Source organism: Barbatula barbatula, assembly GCF_947034865.1.
Source record: "Barbatula barbatula genome assembly, chromosome: 23".
Classification (NCBI taxonomy): domain Eukaryota; kingdom Metazoa; phylum Chordata; class Actinopteri; order Cypriniformes; family Nemacheilidae; genus Barbatula; species Barbatula barbatula.
The window spans coordinates 14,400,798-14,419,354 of NC_136786.1; the positions used below are offsets into that span (position 1 = coordinate 14,400,798).

The following is an 18,557-nucleotide window of genomic DNA, read 5'->3' on the forward strand; positions in this document are numbered from 1 at the left end:
GCAAAAACAGAATATTAAGGAAAACTATTTAGAAACTAATACTATTCTAAAGTAGTAAAGAATATGCCTACTATTTTTGTTATGTTAAAAATATATTTTTTGTTTAGATTTTTAACTCTGGATCATTTTGAAGAGTTTTAAGAACAATCCACAGTGAATCGACTCATTTAAATTTGAAATATTTTACAAGAGCTTGTCTGTATGCCTTTGGGCACGCAAAGGTTAGTATCTTAATGGAATGAGTTGATTCCTTAATCATTTTTTCCATCCTGTGATGTGTAGATACCCATAAAAAACACTATACGCAAAACTCACGCACTAGCATGTACAGTACATGGGTTCACCTCCTGCTTCCTCCCCCTGTGTCTGTTTTAGCTATAACACACTGATTAGCTCTGGTTCCTGCCTGCTTGAAAGTTTCCTCACGGGGGTCATGACCCCAAAGTCATGTATATTAGAACTTCCATTTCACAAAGTCATCAAGCTCAGGAAATAACGCCCTCTTTGATTTAACCGGGGCCAATACGGATGCCAAGTGAGAGCGGAGAGGTCTCCGCGTTATCTAAACAACGTGTCCTGGAATAACGCAAACCCCAGCAAAGATCACGTCTTGTGCTTTGCCTGGTGCGTTTTTTACAAATAGACGTGACAAGAAATGCATGGCATACTCGCATAAATAATCAGACTGATGCTCGGAGTTTTATGAAGCGCGTACTGACGCACGCCAGGCGCGCACAACCTGCACGTTACTCATTCAGGTTTACTCTGAGTATGCTTATTCAAACGTAAAGGAATACAAATGTGTGATATTATAAAGAAAAAGTAAACTTATTGTTCGAGGTGCATACTCACCTTTCGCCAGAACACGGCCTGACAGTCCAAATATCATCACAAAGAATATATCGAGCATTCTCTTGGTCTTGCTTGAAGTCCCGTGCTTGGAGATGAACACCTACAGTGGCCAACAGTGCAGATCCAATACTCCAGAGAATCAATACAACACCAAACTCCCCAAACCCTTGTTTCACATGGACGACAATCAACTTCAGTAATGTCCCGAGTATATGAAGTCTTCTTGCAGAAGGACCTGTCTTGAATTCCAGTTTAACTCTTGCCCATTATGTCCGTGGGCTGGGATTTATTCAATTCCCACCGCCACCGGGGCTTGCGTGACGCTTATTGACACACCCACTACTCTCGACTGACGTGACCTACAAGGGCCCAGTGTGCTCCTGTGTATCTCCTGTACATCATCAATCACACAGAGCTCATCTGTCATGTAACTAATAAACAAGCTTGTTACAGTAAATCCAAAGTTGCATTTCCCTCTAACGAGAAGAGCAACTCCCTTGGGGGATTCGTTTTTTCGGTGGATATTAGAGTGATAATAAATCGAGCTGTTATTGAAGAACGATGGGAGTTTGGGTTATGCGCTTTAAAAAACAAAATATAGAATATTATTATATACCTGTTATAATTGTAACTATAGGCGATGTAAAGGATGCTTAAATATGGTAAGCAGAAACAACTTCACACATTTAGAAGAGCACACGTACATTCTTGTATACCTTAACACATATTGTATAAATAGTGAATAGGTTCACACGAGGGAGAAAAAATAAAACTTTGTTTTAGAATAAATAAAGAACATTACTCGTGATTACAACTCGAAACCTATGAAAATATTAGAAACACAGATCGGAAGTAATGTAGCACCTCTTTTTAATATAGCTATATATTTTATATGACTAGTATAAAGTTATCCACATTTTTCCAGTTCTGGCATTTACGTTTTGATTACAGATCATTCTACTTTGTACTGAGGAGTAAGATGTAGTGTCAAATCACAACCAGTAGAGGGAGTCTTAGAGGCTGGCATTGCAATTTCCCAATGGGAGAGAGCTCCATGGCTAGAAATCAGTTGTGAGTGACAACCACACAACAATGAATCAACACAAACAAAAAACAAAAATAGCATGAAAATCGTAATAGTAACAAAAATACATGCTCTAAAATGAATGTGTCATAACTTGAGATGCAATTCATTTCACAGTCTGGACAACATTTTGAAATGGACAATGAAAAACACAACGTAGTACATAAAGCGGAGGGTTTAAATTGTCCTATAATCCATTGTCCTATAATAAAAATCCATTCCAATAATATGTTTAAATGAATGAATGCTATGGAAACAATACAAAAAATTCTCAGCAAGAGAGCTGCTTCCACTGCAAATAATGACATGCACCTCTTCAGCCAGTTTGTTAAGGTGTATCTAAACATGAAGGCCTTAAAGAGTGCAGTCGGTCGGATGGTTTTCAGGAGTGGGGCATAAAGAAGCTGCTGTCAGACCTTGGAAGGAGATTTCAAATGCTGAGCAACAGGAGTTGATAGAAAACTGCCCCCCATGTAGATGTGTTGAAGTCTGCCATGTATCTGGGTACCATGAGAGCTCGACACCTGCTCTTTGATCACACGCAACTGAATGTGGGCAAATTATGATGTTACTCATTCTATGGTGGAGGTACGAGTGTCTGTGCTTCACACTTGGCCTTTCGTCTGCTGATGAATCCAGTCTGTGAACTTAATGACACGTGTGTAAACTCCAGGCCTGTTCTGTCGGGCACAGCCCTCGCCCCAACTCACAATGCCTGCTAGAAACCAACGCCGCCCACGTTCCAGGCACACCAGCGGCCCCCCAGAGTCTCCCTGTGTGAACAAAGAGGTGAATAAATAAACAATCAACATTCAAGCATACGCGGTGAGCAAGTGCTCACTCACTTGACAGGCATCCACTCCTCCCTGAATATTCCCGGCACAAAGCATTCTGGTAGTGACGGCATCGTCGTACATCTTATTGCAAGAGTTGTGACTAATGATGTTCACTGTGGCCTCCTGCAGCAGTGTGGCCAGCTCACCTAAATAAATAAAAAAAACTCTGTCTTTATTTATTCACCCTCATGTCGTTCAAAACCTTTATATGACTCTTTCTTTTGTGAAACTGAGAAATGTCTCAGTGGATTTGTGATCTTTTCTGAGTTATGCTGCCTCACATAAGATGCTATGAAACAATGAAACCAATTGTCTTACCCTCCTCTGTCAGAACCCCCCATCCAGTGACAAAACAGCTGGTACCGGAAGTGAAGGAATGGGAGGGGGCGGGCACACAGACGGGCTGTACCAACTCGTTGAAAAAGACAGGAGCGCTGAGTTCTAAAAGGGCGATGTCATAGTCGGAGGTGAATTGATCATATTGAGAGTGCAAGACGATACGGCGGATCTGACGGGTTGCTGCTGCGTTGCTGACGGAGTTCATCACCCGCATACCCATGTACGCCCTCCACGACCGTGCGTCAGAATATCTGCCAAAACATGCCCAAGTTACTGTATACTTGAAGTGGCAATGTTTCGAAATAATCACAAACACACTATGTTCATGTTCAAGAAGGAAAGAGCTCTCACTTGATGGCATCCGAGTCCTGGAAGCAGTGAGCTGCAGAGATGAGCCAACGGCTGCCCACCAGAGACGCCCCACACACATGACCGTAGCGTTCCATCTGAAGGCTAACCTGCCACGGCCATGAGCCCATCTGGGCATCTGCTCCACCCACAATCTTTGCCCTCTTTCTGGGCCGCGTGCCACACCCTACAAGGGATAGTCCACGCGAAAATAAAATCATTAACTCACCCTCATATTTTTTAATACCTGTGTATGACTCTTTTTAATGTGGAACACAAAAGAAGATATTTTGAGAAATGTCTCAATGTGTCCATTCAATGGAAGTCAATGTTAGCAAAAGGTTGTGTACTAAACATTATTTTTCTAAATATCTTCTTTTGTGTTCTGGAAAAGAATGACAACCTCATACAGGTTTAGAATGACACGAGGGTGAGGAATGATCAAATCATTTTATGAGGATTGCATCCATGTATGCAAATCGAGGTATGTTGAAATGTCAAATGTCTACATAAACTGAGAATAACAATAAATCTTAGCTTCTAAAATACTGATCATAAATCTGAATTAATCTGATTGTTTTATTAAAATAATGAATTTTAAACAGTTATGCCTATACTGTATGTAAAACACCACTAGTGAATTCAATCTACCAGAATTAACTCTATATGATTATTGGTTTGTGTATAGTGATTTAATACGTTTAGAAATTTCATCAGTGACAAGGCTTTCACATTTCTGACAACACCGTGAATATAAATGATGTATATTCGCATCTCATACTCACCACAACGCAACTCATCTGAACCATCTTTGCAGTCTTTGATGCCGTCACACTCCGGGTTGATCTTACTCAAACATTTTCCATTGGCACATTTGAAAGAGGTGGGGGAGCATCCTTTCTGAACTGCAAAGAATCAGGCTTAACATGTACTGTGTATTACAAATAAAACACACTTTCTACCAGTAGGGTACACTGTGGTGTTGATAACGTTTTAAGCATTAGAAACATAGGACACTTTGTTTGTAGTGTTATCTTTAAAAAAAACTATGAAAAATAAATAAGGTAATTTGGCCTGAAAAATCATACAACAATGGCAAACTTTTAACAGATGTATCACAATATATGGAATATACTCTTAAGTAATTTTTCATTTTCATAAATTGATTTACAGAATACAGAATAAAGAAAATATATGCATATACAGTATGAATAAGTGACTATTAAGAAGACTCACATGCTCTTGTGCAATTGAGTTCATCGCTGCGGTCTTTGCAGTCAACAACTCCATCACACACGGATGCTTTAGGAAGGCAGATTTTGTTTGGGCACATATGGTAGCATTTCCCTCCTAACAGGTGGGCAAATTACAGTGTAAACGCACATAAAGAACTGAGACTGACTCACTCACAGGTGTATACACACACAAGAGCATAGGGAGGTCTTACCACAAACTCTTTTCACACATCTGTGGCCATCAGAAATAGATGAGGCAAACAGGCATCTTAGAGTATGTGAACTTGCACAGGTCTTTCACAACTCTTTATTGGATAAAATGGCTTACCACAGTTTGTCTCTTCACCGCTGTCATCACATGTAAATTGTGTGTTACACTGGCTGTGTGGTTTACACTGGCCATTGCAGTTCACTTCTCCAGGTTTACAAGTGTCTGAGTAAAAGAGTAAAGAAGAACCAAGTTGTAAGAGACCAAAAACCGATAACTGGAAAAACGGATGTAACAGCTCAACTTACGGCATTTTGCCTCATCTCGTCCATCAGAGCAGTCTTTATCTCCATCACACACCTTTCTGAGAGGAATACACTTGCCATCTCCACATCTAAACTGCCTTGGGCATGCTTATACAAAGATACAAGAACCCTTATTACTAATGTAAACATTTGCTTTAACATTGACCTGATAACATTCATCCACCAGACAAAATCAAAAATGAGGCATGATACAGAATGAAAATTTACAGGAAAGAACAGAATCAATGTGGGAAAGCATCAAACTTCCGCACAGATTAAAAACTCATATCTCCATCAAACAAAACAAGTTTATGTCCTTTTCTCAGACGACTCACCGCTTTCAGGAGAGAAGGCTCTGTAGATCAGGTAGAAACCTTTATGAGTCAAAGATTCATCCGAGTGAAAGTGCAACAGGACAGGGGAAGAATAAATTCTCTTTCTGCTGCTGTCACCAATCGGGTTACACAGTCTATGGCGGTTCAAAACAAATATCTGAGGTCAAGTACACATCGAAATGATATGCACGTCAAGACAAATGCGTGCATACAAATATACAAGCAATTACGCATCATATGACATATTACAAACTTTGTTAACATTAACCATCATCCTACACTGAAGCAAAATGCTTGCATATGAAAGACTTGACACTCACTTGACGCCACCTATTTCTAGCCAGTCTTTCTCACAGGTGCTAGCAGCCGGCGAATCCTGAATGTCCAGCATCACAATGGTCACGGAGAGAAGGTATCCCGGCAACGGTGCCTAAAAAAGAAACCGGATTCTCAAAGGATGCATCAGCTCAAAGAAGGAGCATCGCAGGCCTCTGAATAAGGTTCATAGGGCATGCGTGTTAACACTAGCGAGGAGACTCATGGGAAACATGGGAAAGCCGTTAGCCTGAGCTCACCCTGATCTTCCAGTTACAGTCCACATTTGGAGGGTAGTAGGCGGGGTAATATGGGGACGTTACAGTGCCGTTCCAAGCGGTGAGAAAACCGCCACACTCTATAGAAGAACAGTGACACGGAAAGCAAGAATTCCAAACGTTTGAGCTGAATAATGAGTAGAAGGATAGAGTTTTATTCTGAGCGCTCATGCACACACCGGTTTTGGGTATAGCCTGGAAGTAGGCTTTGAAGATGGCTCCTTGTCTCTGTCGACTGAAAGAAAACGTAACAAGCATGACGTTTCCAGACGACGTCAGTTTCATCACAGGGGATGTTCCTGATATTGGCAGACCACACCATCTGAGGATAAAAGGGATTATATTTGATGCTTAATATGACAATGGAAATATGACCAGAAATCATTATTTTGTATTCTGGCATTAAAAATTAAACATGAACATATTTCCTCAAACATGATAAAAATTTATTTAAAAACTTAAAAATCGTAGTTGGATTGAAATAGGCAATTCGAGGCAATTGTCAACTTTAAATGAAAAAATCTGGTTTTCACCATACTGATAGTTCAGATGTCAATATTTGGTGGGTTTAAATACCCATGAGAACTTAAAAATGTAAAAAAACTTTAAAGTTTAGTGTTTTTAAACCATAGTTTTCAATAGTGAATTGTCACATCCATAACAAACGATATTCCTTATAAATGGACACATAAAGATTAAAATAAACAACTATTTTATTTTCTGTAAAGAGCCATACCTTCCCCATTTGTTGGGTATTCTTGCCTCTGGCTTGTACATTTTAATTCACAGAAATCCTAAAAAGTAGGTTGTGTCATCCTTTGTTGTCATATCCTTAATTTACAAATTTTTCTCTTTTTTTATAGAAAACTCGGCATAGACTGATATTTTTCTGATGTCTGGACTCTATTATTAGGGCTTTAGTAAAATAAATACAGATGATTCAATATATTGGTAGTAAATACATTCTCTCAGAATTTATATTTTAAGTTTGACTGAAAATGTCACATCCATAACGCTGAAATTGTCTGAATGACATAACGTACAATAACAATCCCTCTCAGAAATACTTTTTTGTGTTTGTGTGAACTCATTCAACAATAATAACAGCCAATCAAAATTGACAAACCAATGAAATGGACAAACAAATCAAAATCCTACAAATATCCTCCGTACCTGGCAATGATCTTGTTTTGAAGCGGCAGCAGAAAGTCATATGCAGACAGTTTGTTGGCGGAGCAGCTGCCTGGTGTCGCTCCTTGAAGTGTGAGAATGACAAGTCGCACAACGTGGCCGGACGGCACCCGAAGTCTCCACTGGTAATATGGCTTCTTCGGACTCACAAGACTGAGCGTGCGGTTATTTCCATACTTAGCATACAGGTCAAAAGACATGGCTGTTAGCAAATAGAAATAAGATATGATCAGAATGAATGAATCAAAATTACAATCAAATTTTAATTTTTATGATCAAAATGTATTCAGTTGAGATAGTACACTGTAAAACCTGCTTGCGTTGAGTGACAACTATTCGGTTTACTCAGAAGATTAATGGGACATGGTTGCATCTGAAAAGCCTTATATACTTGGCCTATTTGTTTTCTTCGCTCACAGTAGAAGAAAGAAGATACAGAAGAACTACGTATAAACAAAAGTTGGCAACTCAAATGAGTCACTGTTAATAAATCATCTGCGTAAATGTAACAGGCTTGACAGTGTATTATGATTGTACCCTGCAGCCCCAACTGCCACTTGCCACTCTGCAAAGAGTTTGGGTTCTTTATCTTTTCCGCCTTGTCATCCGAATCTTCATCGCCGTCGTCACCATCATCATCTGGATTTAAGCCTGCAGATGCAGAACGTATGTCAAGAATGTTTTCATATTTGAGAATAGGTAAAACAAAGATCATTATAGGAAATGCAGTTGAACCCAGTAGACGTAGCGTGGCCTCATCATTCTCTAGGTAGTATCGTTCCTCGTTCTTGCTAAAGAGGACCTTGTTGGTGCCAGGTAGACGCCTCTGCAGCCAGTTCGGGTTTACTTTCCGGAGTTCATCGGAAATGAGTGGAGGAGCGGAGAATTTACTCCAGTAGTAGACACAAAGACCTTGCACTCCTTCACTGTCGACAGGATATATGACTTTTAACGAGATGGCAAAGCTTAAAACTAACTGCAGTTGGGCAATATACAGTCTTATGGGAACAAATGCATGTGTTGATAATAGATGACATTGAGAATAATGGCTATAAATGTAATCATAATTTAGAATAATGGCAATACTTATAATCATTTGCTAAAACAGAGATTGGACTGATGACCCCCCACCAGAGCGATGCTTAATACTTAAAGGGCCATTCACTCTAAATTAACAATTCTGTCATCATTTATTCACCCTCATGTCACTCAAAACATGCACGACTGGAACACAAAAGATATATCGAGAAATATCTTAATATCTTAAAAAATCTTCTTTTGTGTTCTGCGGAAGAAATAAACTCATACAGGTTTGGTAAAATTGTTGAGTGAACTACCCCTTAAAATGGGTGGTTGAAAAACTGTAAATGTGTGACATCAAAGCAAACAAACTAATCGTAAAATAATATTTTACATTACTAATTTACATTTACATTAAGTCATTTAGCAGACGCTTTTATCCAAAGCGACTTACAATGTCAAACAAAGAGCAATAGTACAATAGGTGCTAATAGAAAGTTACTAATATTTATATTCATAACATAAAGTAGTGTGAGAGGGATTTATCTTCATTGTTAGTTTTTTTCAACATTTTTGATGTGCCACATCACTATAAATACAAGTATACAGTATATAGTAATATTATGCATTATACATACAGTATGTTTTACCGAAAACATGTGTACAGTAGTGTACAGACTCACCTAAATGCAATAATTCCTGAGTTCTTGTAATACGAATTCCACGGTGATGAATCATACAACTCTGAGAACTTAAATCCATGGCAACAGCACGTAAACCGTCAGGAAAAAATGACAAAAGACACCATTAAATAACAATAAAACATCAGACATTCTATTTCATTTCAACCCACTATATTTCTGCATATTGTGAACAAACCAGTGATAACGTCCACCAAGGTCACTACGTTTCTGACTTATCCTTTCTTGTGAATTATTCTAAGACATCACAGCCACGCTAGGCGTGACATCACCAATGAAGGTGAGACATTGGTGGCCCGGGCAAGACCTGCAGCCTTGGTACAAAAGCGCTGTTCTTGTGCGATTGGCTTTGAGCAACAAGAGCTTCGAGCAACAACAGCGCCATTGTCTGGGGCTCAATGTCATACTGAAGTGCGATAGGGAGTAGGCGGGCAGCTGGTTTAGGCTAACTTTTATAAGCAAGGGCACACACTTGTAGGACATCCGTTCGCTTATTTACTCACTATTAAACGGATTACAGGTACAACACAGTATATTTAGGCTAATTATATCATATAAGCTATTGTGTGATATTGAAGAAAAGTTGCGTTTGGGCATTTGTGCCTAATGCTGACACAAATGCCAACCATTCCCATGATAGTGGCACAAATTGTTCCTATTGGCCCAAGTGTGCTTTAACTCTCTTGTACACTCTCTCTGTCTCTTTTGGTGCCCTAAATCCTTACCCTCTCTCTCCTCGCCTTCTACGCCCCCTGGTCTACCTTTCTTCTCTTTTTTGGCTGCAGACTCTCAGCAAGGAGGTACAGAGCATCTGATTGTGTGTGAGGAAGCCCACAGACAATGTTTGTATTGAAGGACAGCTCTTCCTCTCACTCCGCTTGCCCAGGCTCTGTCCCTCTCACAAACAGTTTTCTTGTCCTCGGCCCTGAAAAGCCGCAGCCCTCTGGGGGCCAGTCTCACCGCACTGCCCCACACCAAGCCGGGCTCCAGTTACAACTGGCTTTACATTTAAGAGGGCCACGGAGCGGCCGAAGCCTCAGAAGGGCCGTCTTTAGAACCTGATTTAAATTTAAAAGGGTGACAATGAGGTACGAGCGCACCACTGGAACTGCGGATCTGGCGGGCTTCGCGTTTGAAAGTGCCAGGGGCAAGCATCGTCCTTGAGTGGTCTCTGGAGATCAGCTGCATTCCAGAGAGATCACGGAGACACCGGCTTTGTTGCTAAGCAGCACAGAGAGACCGTTATGTACGTTAATGCTTACGTAATGGCTTAGCGCCTCAGACTGGAGGTGGAACTGCAGAGACGTCGGATCTGCCAGGTCTGAAGAGAAGCTGAGGTTGGAGAACTCAACACTTCCTCCAAGGTAGAACACTGAGGAAGATGGAGAAGCTATTGGGGGAAGAACAGTTTTAATAGGAGATGATACAGAGATCGTTTGCATTCAAGTAAATATCACATAAAGATGTTACTTATTGAAACCCCAAAGGTTTTCTTTAATCTATTTTCAGATAAACGTGTTAAGAATAATGGATTTGTCTTGTCTCTGAAAGACAAGACGCATTTGGATTTTTTTTATTCATAAATTTCGTGGAACATGCTTTGGTGGAAACTACACATGCTTACTCTGGAATGAAACCTGTGTAAACCAGAGGGAACAGATAGGTATTGATATTTAATGCAATGACATTCAGGCATTTTAAGGTGGAATTTACATTTCCAAAGTTCTCCAAAACATTTTTGGGACTCCCTACGTTATGTTGATGAAGAAAACAACAGGAATCTAGTGCATACATTTCATATCAAGCACAACAAAAGAAGCACATTTTCACAAGTTCATTCATTGTAAAGCCAATGATAAGAGGCTTGACTAGCTATCCTAGAATATACCAGATAATATTCTCAGCATTCTTCTACAGCAGAGAATCTTAACTTACATGCAAGGAAATGGAGCGTCAGCGCAATGGCAGCCGAAAGAGGAAGAAGGGGGGCAGTTCTTAGCACCCACTTACTCCATGCCCCGCAATCTGCTCTCTTGCCCCCTGGGCTCTTGGTGTCAGAATCAGCTTGTGACTCGCTGTTTGTTGGACTTGATGTCTGGGTGGGCTTTGTCACAAAATCCTGCTAAACACAAGTTCGGGAACTCCTGAATACTCTCAATCCAACATCACTTGTTTACACTATTATTTAAAGTGGATAAGTATTGGAGTAAGGATCATCTTTGCTTCATTTCTATCATCATACAATAAGTATGTGCATATGTCGTATTTAATTGGCTTGCTCAGCACCAAACATCTTTTCATTAGGAGGAAGGGGTCGCGGAACTAGGATATCCTGGTGGGATTCCCCCGTGGAGTCGCACAAAGAGTAATTTGAGGGTCCGCGTTCCCACGGCCCCTCTCAGCGGTGTAGCCCTCCATCAAGAACCGCACTTTGACAAGCACATTCATGAGACTACCAAGAGTGACATTTAGACACAGGCACCCCACTGGTATAGGGTTATCCGAAATGCGCTTAAGTATACACAATAGTAGTCTATGCAGAAGAAGAAGCAATACATACAATTTACAATAATAACAAAAAGGTCAATCTGAAAAATGTATGATTTGCTTAAAAGCATCATCACTGTCATAAATCAGCCGTGCCCGATATGCGTTCCAGAGCGCGCGGTGCTGATGGAAGTCTCTTACCTGTGCAGGTGTACAAGCGGGGGCGCAGGGTCCTAAACCAGATACGCTGTAAACTTCGCAACTTCTGTTTTTGGGAAAGGTCCTCATGGCCCGGTCTCTTATGGCTCCGTCGCAGCGATACAAAACAATACCCTGGGCAGAGAAATGAGCCCGGAAAACTAGTGCGATATCTCCTTTGATACCCGGAGAAACCCGACCTGAGCGGGTCTGGCGCTGCGAGCGTTCGCTCTCAGTATCCCTCCGTGAGCAGGTGCTGCACGGGACCCAGCATGCACCGCGGCACAAAGGGAGCACTATGAGCAGCACAATCCGCACAGCCATCCGTGCGACAGAAATTGTGGGCAAACTTCTCCAGTGTGCGTGTGCCATGGTCAACAATGGGCATTCTGATGTTACATGAGGAGGGCATCATTAAAATAATCGCGTAGAGGAATTTGTAATTAACCGGCCGCAGTCTTCTCTGGATTAAAACAACGCATAGTTTACATATTTGTTTAAAGAGAGTCAGTGTGGATTAAATATTTCCCTGTTGTTTTCAACCTGTGTATCACGTTACGAGCCAGTGAGGCATGCGACCTGGGAACAAGTGGACCCGATATCCCCATGTGCTCCACACTGTATTGATTACTTAACCATTCCTGGGTTTAATTGGGACAGTTTGGTCATTATAAGAGTGCTGAATGAGTGAGGTGTGTGTTTGACATTTACCTTTTTCATGTCAATTCTAAATTGTATTAGATATGATACTGTAACACTTTTAAATTAACTAATTTTTATACATTAAAAATTATATTGTAATAAATTATATTGTATATTATATTATTTAAAATTGTTTTACAGTAATAGCTGCAGTCATAACTTTTGCGTCGTTATTGCCATCTCTGTTTGAAACAAAACTGCAGTGTGCCTTACTTTGTCTTTATGTGGATTAGAAATCAAATGACGTCAAACTGACTGACATACCTGCAAGTTCATATACACCATTTACAATTTGTGGAAATCATTGTACATATTGCCTACCGTTACAAATCGGGGAAAGGTAGGTTAATATTTGCCGTTATGCAATTTTATTTATTTAGTTTTACCAAATATTAAGTTATGCTTTGCATATCTGGTATGGATTTATATAATTTCAATGCTCTAATACACAAAAAAATGCTGGGTTGTTTTCAACCCAGTGTTGGGGCAGTAAAGCAAATTAGCCCGGAAAATGACCCAATTATATTTGACCCAAAACAGTGGGTTAAAAATAAATTTTGCGTTGAAATAACCCAGCATATAGGTTACATCGCAACCAAATGGTTAAGTTCATCCCTTGAAAACAACCGAGCATTTTTTAGAGTTTAAGTATATATGCATTTTTCAGAATGCTTTCCTTTGAAATTTGTAGTTTCAAATTGCAAAATATACGACCTACAACATTGTTGTTTTAGACAAATATACTATAATTGTGTTACACGATGAACAAAACAAGCAAATAACACAATGTTTAACACTAATAATGTTGTTTTGGATCAGCTGTTCGATATAAGACTGTACTTCATTATATGACCCTTGGCTGTGCATTTCATCATTTTGTTCATTTTGGATCAATATGTCTTTGGATCCAGTCTATGAACTTTGTCACTCTGGTGTACACTCCGGGAAGGTTGGGCCTGCCACAACCGGAACCCCAACTCACAATGCCCGTCAGAAACCAGCGACCGCCCGAGTGCGCTTGACAGGAGAGCGGACCACCAGAGTCTCCCTGCAATCAAAAATTGCTTATATGAAAGTCTAAACAGACAGCTCACCTTATGTAATGATAATTTAACAATGCTTATTAACCATAGGGCGGGTGAATGATCGGTTCATAAAGCAGGACCCAATCCAATGCCTGTTAGCTTCTCTTACCCGACAGGCGTCCTGTTCTCCTGAGGGCACGCCAGCACACAGCATGCGGGGTGACACTGGGCCGTAGGTTCTCTTGCATTCGCTTTGGCTTAGAATGCTTACTTCTGCCTTTTGCAAGACTGTGGGTAGTACCTTATCTAAAAATATAGAGGGAAAATCCAACTGCCTTATATTGTAAAAGCATCCAGACACGTTTATATTTATTTCAAGAAAAAATACCCTGTTCAGAACGGTAGCCCCATCCGGTGACCCAGCATCGATGTCCCTCACTGAAGGTCTGGGAAGGGGCAGGCAGGCAGATGGGCTGGATATATTGGTCCAGATTAGTGGGCCAGGTCTTCTTCAGGTGCAAAAGGGCAATGTCATAGTCAAAAATTCTTGCATTGTAGTACTCATGCACCACAATGCGGCGGATCTCAGCCACATGCTTGGCACTGCCTTGATTCAGCATGCCCATATGTGCCATCCATTGACGAGGATCTGACAACCTAAAAACATCCAAGATCACACATGAACAAAAGGCAGTCCTGCTTAAAATCCTTCAAAATGGCTGCATGAACCTAAAAGATGATGTAATGTATGGTGTACTCACCTCTCTTTGCTGAAACAGTGCGCTGCAGAAATAAGCCACTCATCCGAGAGGACCGATGCTCCGCAATACAGCTGCCCCGAAAAATGTAAACTGACCTGCCATGGCCACTCCCCCTCTACTGCATTGACTCCACCCACTATTCTCTGCTGTGGGGAGGCGCTGTCAAAAACACGCTTTAAAACACCGGGATTGCCACATGCTGCAAACCACAAATAGGAAAATATCAGCCTTCCTGTGTGTATTTAACAGGTCTGCAAATATATACACACAGTCATGGTGCTGACAGGTAGGGATTATGAGCCAAAGTCATTCAAATCTGAAAGATTTCAGAAAGAGAACGAAATATAATCAAAGATCAGCTTGTACCCTTTAATCCCCCTCTGATTCAACTCCAACACACAGAAATACATTTTTAGTTTATGGTGGAATTTAAAGAAGAAAGTTTTGGAGTATGAAACACTGTAGATTGAAGTTTTTGTTCCTATCTACTGTATTTGATGATTAACACACTACCAAACACTGTGTATCACCACTGTAAAACTCACCACAGTCATTCTCATCGCTGCGATCAAAGCAGTCGAGTGCACCATCACATTTTGCGTTTTTCTTTAGAATGCAAGCTCCATTACCGCATCGATAACTGACTCCAGAACAGCTAGTCTCTGCAGCGACAACACATCCACTTCTGCACAGTCAATTGATAAATATAAAAAGTGAGATTTTTCTTGAGTTTTAAAATGTTACCTTGAGTACAGTTGGTCTCATCTTTACCACTGGAACAGTCCATCTCTCCATTACATATGTACAGTGGGTGCAGTGTGGACGAACCTCCACAAAGTTTAGGAGGTTTAGCTGTCAGATAAAGAGAGCATTTAATTAAACATACTATAATAACTTAATTAAAAAAATATATATATAGTGGCAACAAAATTCAAACAGTACTGAGTCACTCAAACCACACTTAAAATATATCAATTTCATTACATGACACCTGCAAAAAATGACAAGAGATCTCTTTTCAACAGTGACTTTAATCAACCATCTTTTATTTTAAAATTACAAACACACCAAAAATTATTTGCTCTAAACGTATGCTTGTCCTATTTTTCTCTAAAACGTAATGCAACTTGTTTAGAGATTTTGTTATTATATATTGATTATACTTTAGTGTCCCTGTATATTTCTAGTCACGTTAAGTAAAACATAAGCTAAAAAAATTCTTACCAAAAGTATAAAATTCTATTTAGCTTAGTCTCACCCGTTTTGTCTGAGTTTCTGTTAGTTTTTAGAGAGTATATGTGGAAGTTAACGTACAACAGAAAATCTCATCACTTTCATCCTGACAGTCATCCATTCCATCACAGCGCCGGGCCCTCTCCAAACACAGACCTGTGGTGCACAGGAAGTGACCCTCAGGACACGCTTGAAGAGAAAGAGCAAGAGATATACGATCAGGGTAAGGCTCATGTCTAAAAAGAGCCACTGGGTCCTATGAGTCATTAATTGACATCATATCACATATTCCTTTGCTCGTAAGTCACAATGTACTAAGACACTAATGACCGTTTTAAATTGTTCTGCATTTCCTCTCTTCCTGCAGCATTGTTCTTACGCTGGCTGATGTTGTAGCTGCTGTAAGTGGCACTGAAAGGCTGGCCAGCATTTCGTGAGCTGCACCGGAAAACCACCTCGGGGTTTGGCGTAGAAATACGGAAGACGGTTGAGTGATCGATGTAATTTCCACAGTATCTGTAAATCAATCACACTTATTTCTGAACCAGTTTCAAATCTGCCTTGGAAATATAGTAAACACACATATTGCAGTAGATACACAAAAATGTATTTTGTCATTAAACTAAACCATTTAAGCCACAGTTTACCATAAAATGTAGCTTACATGATCTCATTCACCTTCCACCAGCCATGTTCACAGTTTTGCGAGTCTTTCGGTTTTAGGATGTAATTCTGGAGCCTCAGAGCCACACCCAGAGCATTGCTGGACATCTAAAACATCAACACCCATCAAAGAAAAGCATGGCTTAATATAGTGAAAATATCTTTTCCCACTACTATAAATTAAAAGCTAGGGACTGTTTATCTTAGACTCATCTGAATAACCAGTACCTGGAACTTCCAGGTACAGGAACACTGTCGGGGTAATAGATTGGGGTAGAATGGACTGGTTATCACCCCAGCATCACCTGGCCCAGCTGGTAACTCTATCAAGCTCATACATTCTGTATGGGCGGGACAAATACAATTTATGTTTATTAATACACATACAGACACGACCTCATACGATTTAAAGACTGACCTTCTTCCATAAGGGCCTGGAAGTTTCCTCTGAAAATCTTGCTGCCCTGTGTCATTCTGAAGGATAGGAGCATGACGTTGGAGGTGGAGACCAGTGAAACTGGTACTGAAACTGATTCACAAAACCTAAAGCGAAAAGATAAAAAGATACTTTAGGTCTCAGAAGCTTTTTTTTTCAAAAACAACATTTCTCAACAAAAAAAGTTATGCTTTGGGGGAAAGTTGCCATGTGAAAGTTTTTTATTATAAAAAATCAGGCTCATTCCATCAAATAATTAGTAAAAATTATGATTGTGCTATTTAAAATGAACAATTTTCACATTTCTGTGCAATTCTTAAAATATTCCATTTTTTTGTTATTGTGACCACTAATATAGTATAGTTTAGCATTACAGTAGTAAGTATTACAAATGATATATTTATAATATATTTGATATGTATATACAATTTATTTGAATTAGAACACATTTACGACACTGCTGACTCAATATGTGAAGTCCGACATGAGTATATCTTCCAAACATTTTATTATAATTTTTAATGAATGTGTGGGTAATTATATCATGAGACAAACATTTCACCTTCTATCACAAACCTGTACAGAATCATGCCTCTCATGGTAAGTAGAGCATCGTACACAGTGAGGGAATCATAGATACAATCGCTGGGTTCAATGCGCAAGCTCCTGACGGTGAGTCTGATGATGGAGCCTGGAGCACTGGTCAGTTTGATGTGACAAGTCAAGCCTCCCCATGAGGAGAACACGTTGAGGGGAATGCTGACATCAGGTATACCTGCATACAGCTTATCCACACATTGAGATCCTGACCCGACAAAAATTTGACAAAACAGCAACCATCAAGTAATACAACATTGTACATCAAGTAATCATATATAAAAACCTATTGAAGGATTGGCTGAAATTCAGAACTAGCTAATAAAATAGCTTAAAGCTATTTTGAAAGCAATAAATAAATGTGACCCTGGACCACAAAACCAGTCGTAAGTAGCACGGGTATATTTGAAGTGCTCTCAGATTATGTATAAATCTTTGATAAGGACCCTTATGAGGGGTTCTGTGGTCCAGGCTCACATACTGGATTATAACCTACACGGGACCCGGTTAGTTGTTAATATCTACACATATTTAGAACACTTTGATTGACTCACCCATTGCTGTTGATGTATAATCTGACCGTAATGCAACTAGGAAGACAAGGTAACAGACATTGATCAAAATACTGCCTCGAGAGAAAATGTGCACAGTATGTAAAGTATAGTCATTCACTACCATGTCGACAGCGATTGGTTAATATTACCATTGACAAGAATGGAGTCGATGTCAACAGGAAGGCCCTGCAGGAAGCCCACAGAGGATCTGTTTTTTAGACTTGTGAACACAGAGTCTCTGAGAATGGCACTCACACATTCCTCACACACTGCTGGAGTCTTCAGGTGTGGTACCACAAAAATCATCCAGAAATGCACCAGCACACCCCCTTTGTTATTGTTACTAAAGTGTGAGACGTGAGAGAATACACACAGAAACCACTGCTGTTGGTAACACTTTAGCTTTGAAAAACATTTTCTGAATGAGCAATGGTGGACCAGCTGTACCTCAGATCAGAGATGATGGTTTGTTTGTAGAGTCTGGACACTGATGATGTTCGGTATACACTGGTTATCTTAGTGGAATACAGATATTCAGGTAAGAGGTAGGATTCTTATTCTTTATGTTTATGCAGAGTGTCTGTCTGCTTCACTCACCACGTGTTGTATGCGATTTGCCATAGATAAAAACTCACTCGAGTCAGCATGTCGGTACTCTGGTATAAACTCCACGTTGGCAACACGGAACATGCCAGCGAAGTACACGCCACTGTTGCTTTCTCTCCGAACTACAAACACAGAGTGTGCCCGTCACTACTGTCAGTTCAACATCATTCTGTTTATATAGTACATGCAAAGATGTTATGCTTACATATAAAAACCCAAAGAAGTGACCACATTATCACCACAACAAC

The 18,557-nt window shown here is 40.1% G+C and overlaps 2 protein-coding genes across 3 annotated transcripts in view; both read right to left on the reverse strand.

Moving 5' to 3' along the window:
* flt1 (fms related receptor tyrosine kinase 1) overlaps nt 1–1,122 on the reverse strand; it is a 26,197-nt gene extending 25,075 nt beyond the window's left edge. Inside the window, exon 1 of one of the 2 annotated variants that reach the window (XM_079487633.1) lies at nt 853–1,122. In XM_079487633.1, coding sequence (XP_079343759.1) covers nt 853–910 — 58 coding nt within the window. In that variant the 5' untranslated portion in view covers nt 911–1,122. The remainder of the gene's footprint in view (nt 1–852) is intronic. The other variant, XM_079487634.1, reaches the window with a different exon arrangement.
* A 584-nt stretch (nt 1,123–1,706) lies between these two features.
* Nucleotides 1,707–18,557, reverse strand: LOC306912135 (transmembrane protease serine 9). Its single transcript, XM_079488003.1, is given in 37 exon segments — nt 1,707–2,709; nt 2,782–2,918; nt 3,091–3,362; nt 3,463–3,646; nt 4,245–4,364; nt 4,696–4,809; nt 5,023–5,127; nt 5,211–5,315; nt 5,543–5,676; nt 5,863–5,972; nt 6,118–6,215; nt 6,315–6,457; nt 7,309–7,528; nt 7,864–7,977; nt 8,062–8,252; nt 9,030–9,097; nt 10,310–10,437; nt 10,983–11,169; nt 11,736–11,918; nt 11,920–11,961; nt 13,330–13,482; nt 13,629–13,765; nt 13,848–14,116; nt 14,221–14,419; nt 14,766–14,882; nt 14,965–15,072; nt 15,535–15,642; nt 15,833–15,969; nt 16,118–16,224; nt 16,345–16,457; nt 16,535–16,659; nt 17,129–17,357; nt 17,704–17,739; nt 17,853–18,046; nt 18,151–18,218; nt 18,301–18,431; nt 18,515–18,557. Coding segments are annotated over 37 exon segments (5,082 nt in total). The 5' UTR covers nt 18,543–18,557; the 3' UTR covers nt 1,707–2,541.